The sequence below is a fragment of the Piliocolobus tephrosceles genome, unplaced genomic scaffold (assembly GCF_002776525.5).
Source record: "Piliocolobus tephrosceles isolate RC106 unplaced genomic scaffold, ASM277652v3 unscaffolded_23277, whole genome shotgun sequence".
NCBI classification, from domain to species: Eukaryota; Metazoa; Chordata; class Mammalia; order Primates; family Cercopithecidae; genus Piliocolobus; species Piliocolobus tephrosceles.
Genome location: NW_022305729.1, coordinates 95 through 9,271, shown reverse-complemented (window position 1 = coordinate 9,271; position 9,177 = coordinate 95). Strand labels below are relative to the sequence as shown.

At 57.7% G+C, this 9,177-nt stretch overlaps 1 protein-coding gene across 1 annotated transcript; it reads left to right on the top strand.

Moving 5' to 3' along the window:
- Positions 1-47: 47 nt before the first annotated feature.
- On the top strand, positions 48-8,706 carry LOC113221320 (mucin-4-like; the record flags this gene model as incomplete). Its single annotated transcript, XM_026450651.1, has 8 exons — positions 48-227; positions 1,403-1,567; positions 2,367-2,522; positions 3,585-3,715; positions 6,050-6,138; positions 7,347-7,526; positions 7,673-7,798; positions 8,587-8,706. Coding segments are annotated over 8 exons (1,147 nt in total), but the record flags the coding sequence as incomplete, so codon positions are not given.
- Between the last annotated feature and the right edge of the window lie 471 nt (positions 8,707-9,177).

Genomic DNA, 9,177 nt, shown 5'->3' with positions numbered 1-9,177 from the left:
GGTGCGGGCAGCGCGCAGGGGGCGTCTGGGACCCTCTCAGCCCGAAGAAGGCCCAGCCCACCCGGGCGTCCTGCTCTCCTCTGTCCGGCCCAGGAGCTTCCCTCCTCCCGTACGGGGCGGGCGCCGGGGACCTGGAGTTCGTCCGGAGCGCCGTGGACTTCACCTCCCCGCTCTTCAGGCCCGCGGCCGGCTTCCCGCTCGGCTCCTCGCTCCGCGATTCCCTCTACGTGAGTCCCGGCGGGGCCGCTCCCTCCGCTCCCTCCGCTCCCTCCGCTCCCTGGGCCGCTTCTCTCTCCGGCTTCGAGGCGGACCCAGAGGAAGCAGCCCCGGCTGGGCCCTCGCGCGCCCCCGCAGCGCCCTCAACGTCAGGCCTCTGCCGGGGAACGCGGGGCGCCAGGCGAGGGCTGACCACCCGCTGGGCCCGGCTGCTCTGCGCGGCCTTCCCGGGAGGAAACGGGCTGTTCCGGCCGCTCCCGCGTTCTGGGGTTAGTCTCCGGCCCGGGCCCTGTCTCCTGGAGCGGAGCTGGAGGGGCCGTCCTGGCTCCCGCGGCCCTCAGGGAGGAGGCCGTGGGACACACCATGAGAGGGCGACTCAGCAGTGGGGAGGTGTCTACACCTGCTGGGCCATGGAGAGAGATTTCCACCCCCGAGCGATGGAGAGAGGGTGTCTGCAACCCGAGCAATGGAGAGAGAGTGTCTACATCCCTGAATGATGGAGAGGGGGTGTCTACACCCCTGAGTGATGGACAGAGGTTGTCTACACTGCTGAGTGATGGAGACAGGGCTCCAGCCACTGAGGGATGGAGAGAGGGTGTCTACACCCCTGAGTGATGGAGAGGGGGTGTCTACATCCCTTAGTGATGGAGACAGGCTGTCTACACTTCTGACTGATGGAGAGAGGGTGTCTACACCCCTGAGTGATGGAGAGGGGGTGTCTACATCCCTTAGTGATGGAGAGAGGTTGTCTACACCGCTGAGTGATGGAGACAGGGCTCCAGCCACTGAGGGATGGAGAGAGGGTGTCTACACTCCTGAGTGATGGAGAGCGGGGTTTTCACCTCCTGAGCCCCACATGATGTGTCACAAGCTTCAGGATGGGGCCCAGGGGACTGGCCAAGAGGGGTGTGTCTGTGACTGGCTGGTCCACAGCCGGGGGTCTGCAGTGAAACAGGACCAAGCCTACCTCCCAAGGACCCAAGGGACGCCTTAAGGGTGGAGCATTCTGTGAGATTATACGGAAAGGGCCCTCCCGAAGCCAGGACACAGGAGGTGACTTCCCGGGGTTGTGAACACCTCTAAAGCTCTATCCCTGGGGATCACGCTTCTGTGGAGCTGGACCAAGGCTGGGACTTTCCTCCCCACCTTCCTCCCTGAATGGTAACCACAAAACCCGTGTGCTTAGTTCACAGACAATGGCCAGATCATCTTCCCAGAGTCAGACTACCAGGTTTTCTCCTATCCCAACCCACTCCCAACAGGCTTCACAGGCTGGGACCCTGTGGCCCTGGTGGCTCCGTTCTGGGACGATGCCGACTTCTCCACTGGTCAGGGGACCATATTTTATCAGGTGAGCCTTTCAAAGCCTGGCAGTCAGGATCCCGCAGCAGCTGGCAGGGGAGACAAAGAGCTGTGTGGAAGGCATTGCCAGAGTCGCTGCTGTGACAGCCCCTGCAGCAAGGGACTGAGGCTTAAATATGGGTGTGGGAGGAAGCTGGCAAGGGATATTAAGCTGACTCAGGAATACCCCAACCCAACCATGAGAAGACCTGCAGGTGATGGGGATGGGAGCTGACAATTCAGCCTTGGATTGTAAAATCAGGCTGTAGGGGGTCTATCCTAACAAGAGTGAGTCAAGAGGGCCTGTCCTGTGCTCCTGGACTGGGTGAATAACTCCAATTAGAGGAAGCACGTGATGAAAGCTACTGTAGGAAGTGTGGACCATGCGCCTGCCATGGACGAAGTGTGGACCGTGCCCCTGCCATGGACAGGGCAGTGTGGAGGCTCCAAGAGGGAGAGTCTCATGCCTGTTCTCAAGGAGCTGCAGATTAGGCATGGGGAGGTCAAAGTGGGCCCGAGTGGCTTTGCTCTCGGGGCCAGTTTGAGCTAAGAGACGCTTGAGTTCAAGTCCAGAGGTCTTGGACGTCTGGGCCAGGACTCTGCATTCTGCACACTGCAGGCCTTCCTGCAGCCCGAGTTTGAATTGAACTTCACGTCAGAAGAGCTCACGGCAAAAACGCAGGCCTGGGACAGGGAGGGCAGGCCATGTGGGTGGGCTAAAGTGGGCAGGGTCCCCAGACAGAAAGTGGGGGTCCATGTGTGCAAGTGGGACCCTCGTTGGCTTGTTCTCATCTGCCCTCCTTTCCTAGGAATACGAGACGCTCTATGGTGAACACAGCCTGCCAGTCCTGCAGGCCGAGTCTTGGATTAGAAAGATCACAAACAATGGCGGCTTCAAGGCCAGGTGGACCCTAAAGGTCACGTGGGTCAATGCCCACGCCTATCCTGCCCAGTGGACCCTCGGGGTGAGTAGACCGGTGGGCAGCTCCCAGGCAGCCATCTGGGAGTCAGACATCCTAGAATCCTAGGCAGGGGCTACTCTTCCAAAATCCTCTCTGGCTCTAGGAAAGATGGCTAATTATAGCAAGCCCACCCACTGCCACCCCCAGCTGCTCCCACTGTTGGCTGCGCACTCACTGTGGGCCCGGCCTGCCTCAGCCCTTTGCCTACTTGACCTCACAGCAGCCCAGCAAACCGGGTATTATTAGGTCGAAACATAGCAAGTGGCATTTTTGTAAGTCAAAAATGTCTGGCTATTGGGAGTTTCCTGTGGCTCAATTGGGTATTGTGATCCACACTTGACAGACGAGGAAGACAATGGTTCGAGAGGTTAAGTAACTTGCTCAAAGTCATGCCACTGGCAAAGGGCAACGCCAGGCCTGCAGCGGAGCTTCTTCTGACTCCAGCCTCTGGCCATTAAGCACAGGCTCATCCAGTGGGCATGGGGCACACCACACCGTCTCCCCGTCCTCCCTCTGAGGACCCGCTCGTGTAGTCACCAAGTTCTTCCTTATGCCCGGTCTAAAGTCACTCACTGCTTCATTCACTCAACAAAAGTTCACTGGCCGCCTACCGCGAACACCGTGTGCACCTTCAGTGAACTCCAGTGTCATCCATGCTGTTCAGGTGGAGGGGACAATTTGGACAATGTCCTTAAATATCTGCGAGGGACCTAACGAAGCCTCCTCTCTAGCTCTCTGGTGTCTTGGCTAATCTCTCAGGTTCTGGTAGCTTTCTCTTATAAACACTCATCTAACTGCATTATAACCCAGAACCCTTTATCTCCCTTCCTGGAAGAAAGTCACCAAAAGGCAAATCCACCGTGGTAAGTGCGTTCACACCCAGGGTGAAAGCTGCCCTCACTGACCCAAAACTTGCCAGCATTTTGGGCCCATGCCTTTGCTGTGGGCAGACCAGGAACAGGTGCTGTACATGTCAGGGCAGCTGTAGGACGGGCGGGGGGACATAAGAGAGGAGACCCCAGATCTCTCACGGGCATCCCTCTGTTTTCTTCCACCCACCCCCAGAACAACACCTACCAGGCCATCCTCTCCACAGATGGGAGCAGGTCCTATGCCCTGTTTCTCTACCAGAGCGGTGGGATGCAGTGGGACGTGGCCCAGCGCTCAGGCAACCTCGTGCTCATGGGCTTCTCCAGGTAGGATGGGAGGGGTTGTCAGCACTGAGCAGATGGCAGGGAGGGCTGCAGAGTGGGGTTTCACTGCACACGCCCCCACCCTGGGGCAAGATGGGAACTCTCCTGGCTGGTGCTTCTGACTCACGCTGACTCCAGCTCCCGCCGGGGCCGGGCATCTGGCTGCTTCCCACGACAAGAACACCCATTTGTCCACCTGCCCTCTCCCATCCCAGTCCCCGTGCGTTGTAATAATTCCCAGAGCTTTGGCTTCCCTGATTTCCGCTGCATTAGCTGGCCTCTCTTACCTTCTCAAATATCATGATAACAACAGCCAAGACTGATGACACTAACACTTCATGTACATCAATGCATGTCATGATCACAACCACCCCATGAGGCGGATACTATTTATCATCCCCACTCCACAGATCAAGAAACTAAGATACAAATAGACTGGCAATTTGCCTAAAGTCCCAGAGCTGGGAAGTGGCAATGTGATTTGAACCCAGACATCTGAGGCTGGGATCTGCCTTCCCGACTTCCTGAGAATTCCAGGGGGCACCCAAAAGCTTATAAGGAGCTGGTGGTGAAGGGAGAGAGGAGGCACGGGGCTGTGGGCGGTTGAAATATGGATCTCCGTGTGTGGGAGGCTGTCTCCGACGCAACAGTGCACCATCTCTGTTCCCATATGCTGGTGTGTGGCAATCAGTGCAAAGGCCACATGTCTTTTGTTCTTCACTTGATCTTAGCCAAAAGGCTGAGAAGGGATGTCTTTTGTTCTTGATAATTGCTGCAAATGGTCTTCTCCTGCATTGAGTATGCTCAGGTTACCCCTTTGATTACACTGCTTTCACTGGTTACTTGGTGTGCTATGAAGGTGAAAGGAGGGGAATTACCCAGCTGCCTAGGAATTTCACATGGTCCAAGTACACCCGAGGAAGGTGTCACGCAGGGGTGCGTCATCCTGCTTGTGTCAGGGAGGAGGAAAAGCCCAAGAGTCCCCACTCTGCAGCAGGCACCCAGGATGGGGCTACAGGCCACCGCTCCAGGCTCCTCTCCTGCCCGAGCATGCTCGGACCCCACACCTGCAGATGGTGATGGCCATAGTGGTGGTCATGGTGGCAATGGTGGTAGTGTTGGTGGTGGTGGTGTTGGTGGTGGTGATGGTGGTAGTGTTGGTGGTGGTGGTGCTGATAGTGGTAGTGGTGGTGATGGTGGTAGTGTTGGTGTTGGTGGTGGTATTGGTGTTGTTGGTAGTGCTGATGGTGGTAGTGTTGGTGGTGGTGGCAATGGTGGTAGTGTTGGCGGTGGTGGTGGCGGTGGAGGTGGTGATGGTGGCAGTGTTGGTAGTGCTGGTGGTGGTTGCGATGGTGGTAGTGTTGGTGGTGGTTGCGATGGTGGTAGTGGCGGTGGTGGTGGTGGTGATGGTGGTAGTGTTGGTGGTGGTGGAGGCGGTGGTGGTGGTGGTGATGGTGGCGGTGGAGGTGGTGATGGTGGCAGTGTTGGTAGTGTTGGTGGTGGTTGCGATGGTGGTAGTGTTGGTGGTGGCGGTGGTGGTGGTGGCAATGGTGGTAGTGTTGGCAGTGGTGGAGGCAGTGGTGGAGGTGGTGATGGTGGCAGTGTTGGTAGTGCTGGTGGTGGTTGCGATGGTGGTAGTGTTGGTGGTGGCAATGGTGGTAGTGTTGGTGGTGGTGGAAGCAGTGGTGGTGGTGGTGATGGTGGTAGTGTTGGTGGTGGTGGTGGTGGCAGCAGTGGCAGCACCTGTTGTATCGAGGCCTCACTCAGTTCTGAGGGATTTGCAGATGTTACTACATTGAATACTCACTGTCCAGCTAGGTAGGTGCTACTATAATCCCTTTTACACAGATGTGAAAACTAAGAATCAGAGAGGGTCAGTAACTTGTCCGTGGTCACCAAGCTAGTAAGTGTGGGGATCAGCAGTTGAATCCGTCACTGCCTAACTCCAGAAACTGGCTCTTAGCCATCACAATACACTGTCCCTAGAGTCTGTCCCGCTCCAAACCCTCTGCTTGTTGAAGGGAAACAAACAGAAATGAGGCCTGAACTCTGTTGTTTTCACGCCCCTGTCTGATGACCAAGCGAAGCTGCCAGTTTCTTGCAGAAGCAATCACATGTGGAATCGGTTAGAGCCTCCTACCTCTGCCCATCCGTCTTGTCCCCTCTCCTGCTCAGTGCTGGTGCTCGACAATGGGGGTTGGCTGACCCACTGACCCACTGCCTGCTTAGCTGGCTGACCAGCTGCTGACCAGCTAGCGGGATGAACGGACGCCTTGCAACCGCGAGGCAAGAGCCTGTGCACGGTGGAGGCCTGAGAGAGTCTCTCCTTTCCTGCAGTGGAGACGGCTATTTCGAAAACAGCCCACTGATGTCCCAGCCAGTGTGGGAGAAGTATCGCCCTGATAGATTCCTGAATTCCAGCTCAGGTAAAAGTGCCACCTTATCACACTTGAGCTGGTCTCAAGCCCTCGTGTGTCCTCCAGCCCACACACCACAGCAGTCCTAGAGGGCAGCTCCCTAACGTCACCACCGTCCTGAAGGGCCTCCCTGCACAGTCCAACCTCCTACAGGTCTAGGTGGGATGTGGCACCGCCCAGGGAGCAGCTGGTACCTCCTGCACTCCTGGACACGGCACAGTCTCAGAGGGGCTACTTCTTCTCCCTCAGATGAACCAACCCAAGAGGGCTCTCGGGGGGCCCAGATCCTGGAAGTGAGGACAGGGTCTTGTGGGAGGTGGCATTTGAATGGGCAGTTCAGACAATTCTCCAAGTGTCCTGTCCAGAGCAGGAATGAGAACCCAGGTGAGATCCTTTAAGAAAATCTACCGGTTGGGCGCTGTGACTCACGCCTGTAATCCCAGCACTTTGGGAGGCTGAGGCAGGCGGATCACTTGAGGTCAGGAGTTTGAGACCAGCAGTGCCAACATGGTGAAACTCTGTCTCTACTGAAAACACAAAAATTATTCGGGCGTTGTAGCGCACACCTGTAATTCCAGCTACTCGAGAGGCTGAGGCAGGAGAATCGTTTGAACCCAGGAGGTGGAGGTTGCAGGGAGCCGAGATCGCGCCACTGCACTCCCGCCTGGGTGACAGAGCGAGACTCCATCTCAGAGAGAATCTACCGAGGAGAGGCCGACATACATCATCATCATTTACTGGGCACCTGCTGCGTGCTGGACACTGTGCTAACAGCCAGAAACATTTTAAAAAGGAAAAAGATCAACTATGTTTGCTCTCAAAGAGCTTTCATGTGGGTAGAAAGACAAGTGTCAAGAGGGAGACGACGGCGCCTTCTCCAACTCAGTCCAGAGGCCCCAATGGGAAAGAAACAATAGTTTCCAAAATGTGATAGGATAAAGGACAGTTTAGCCTTAGAAACCAGCCACGTGAATTGTGAAGTGTACATCCAGTTCTATTTGTTCTGTGGCAACCACTTTTGGTAAAGAAGCAGACGCTAAGTCAAGCAATGGGCTTTGGGGGAGGAATCCTTGACCACCTGACTTGGGCCCTTTCTCCCTCCCCATCCCCGGACCCCAGGCCCAGGCTCTGGACAAGCCCTTTTTCCCTCCTCATCCCCGGACCCCAGCCCCAGGCCCTGGATAAACCCTTTCTCCCTCCCCATCTCCGCACCCCAGGCCTCCGAGGGCTGCAGTTCTACAGGCTACACCGGGAAGAAAGGCCCAACTACCGTCTCAAGTGCCTGCAGTGGCTGAAGAGCCAGCCTCGGTGGCCCAGCTGGGGCTGGAACCAGGTCTCCTGCCCTTGTTCCTGGCAGCAGGGACGATGGGACTTACGATTCCAACCCGTCAGCATAGGTGACACCTCCTTCCCGCCCCCACAAGCTCACCCACCGCCCTCTCTGCTCGTGCCCTCAGCCTCTCCCCAGAAACAGCCCCTGCTTATTCCCGCCCCGCCCCTGGCAGCCCCGGCCTGGGCCTGAGTGGGACTGGGCTTGTTTCAGGTCTCTGGGGCCTCAGCAGCAGGCAGCTGTGCAGCTTCACCTCCTGGCGAGGAGGCGTGTGCTGCAGCTACGGGCCCTGGGGAGAGTTTCGTGAAGGCTGGCACGTGCAGCGTCCCTGGCAGTTCGGTGCGTGAGTCCGTGGAGATCTCAACCCCACCTTCCCAGCCAAGCAGGGGACCCTCAGCATGAAGCCTCTTGTCCTCATTCCTTCCCAGACCCTTCCCCTCTCTGGGCCTCCATTTCCTGATCTGGTAACATTAGGAAGCTTCCAACATCCCCACCAGCGGACATTCGGGGGTGTGTGAGCTGAGTGCCTCTTTCCACATCTCTGTACCTGGCTCCGCATCCCTAGGCCAGAGTGGGGCCATCTCTCCGGACAAGAAGAGAGCGCCTAGGCTGACCCTGTCCCTGTAGACCCAGATGAGCAGGATGTTTGGGGAGAGACTGAGAATCAGCTCCCGCAGAGACTCTCCAAGGGAGCCAGAGAGCACAGGGGTGTGGGGTCCCGTGGTCTGCGTCCTCCCGTTCTCTCCTCTGTCCCTTGGCAGTTTCCACAGTTCCCTGACCGTCAGCCGTGCCCTCCCCACTCCCATCACGTTGAGAGCGTCAGTACTTGGCTGTCCACCCTCAAGGCAGGAAATCTGCTTAGCTCCTACCATGCGCCCTGCTGCACAGCGGCCCCAGTGCCTGCAAGAGACAGCACTCTGTCCACTGCCCAGGGCCATGAGAGGGCCGTGCTGGATTCCAAAGCCATGCTCTTGCCACCAACACCACCCCGTCCTACCCAGCTCTCCACCAACACCGCCCTGCCCTGCCACCAAGCTCTCCACCAACACCGCCCTGCCCTGCCACCAAGCTCTCCGGCTGGGTTCTCCAGGTCCTCAGCCTCCCCGACTCACTGCTCTTCTCTGCAGCCCAGGAACTGGAACCGCAGAGCTGGTGCTGCCTCTGGAATGACAAGCCCTACCTCTGTGCCCTGTACCAGCAGAGGCGGCCCCGCGTGGGCTGTGCTACATACAGACCCCCACGGCCCGGTGAGCGTCAAGGCCCAGGCCCAGGCAGAGCCTCTGGGGAGGGGGAGCTTCTGGGCTTCCAGGAGGTGGCATCTGGATGAGGAGTAGGGGCAGAGCTGTGGCCACAAGGGAAGATGGAGATGACGCCAGTGATGGGCGGACAGCCAGGGGAGGGGCTTTGTACCTGGTGTTGGGGAAGGAGTGAGAATAGTGGGGCACAAAAGTGCAAGGAGCCTTGAGGGGAGGAATCTGTGCTCCGTGAACATCTCCCATGCTGAGTCCACCTGGACAAGTGTCCCCCCGGACTGCAGTGAGGAATCCCAGCCCTTAGTCCACCTGACAAGTGCCCCCCCAACTGCAGTGAGAAACCTCAGCCCTGAGTCCACCTGACAGGTGCCCCCGGACTATAGTGAGGAATCTCAGCCCTGAGTCCACCTGACAGGTGCCCCCGGACTGCAGTGAGGAATCTCAGCCCTGATTCCACCTGCCAGG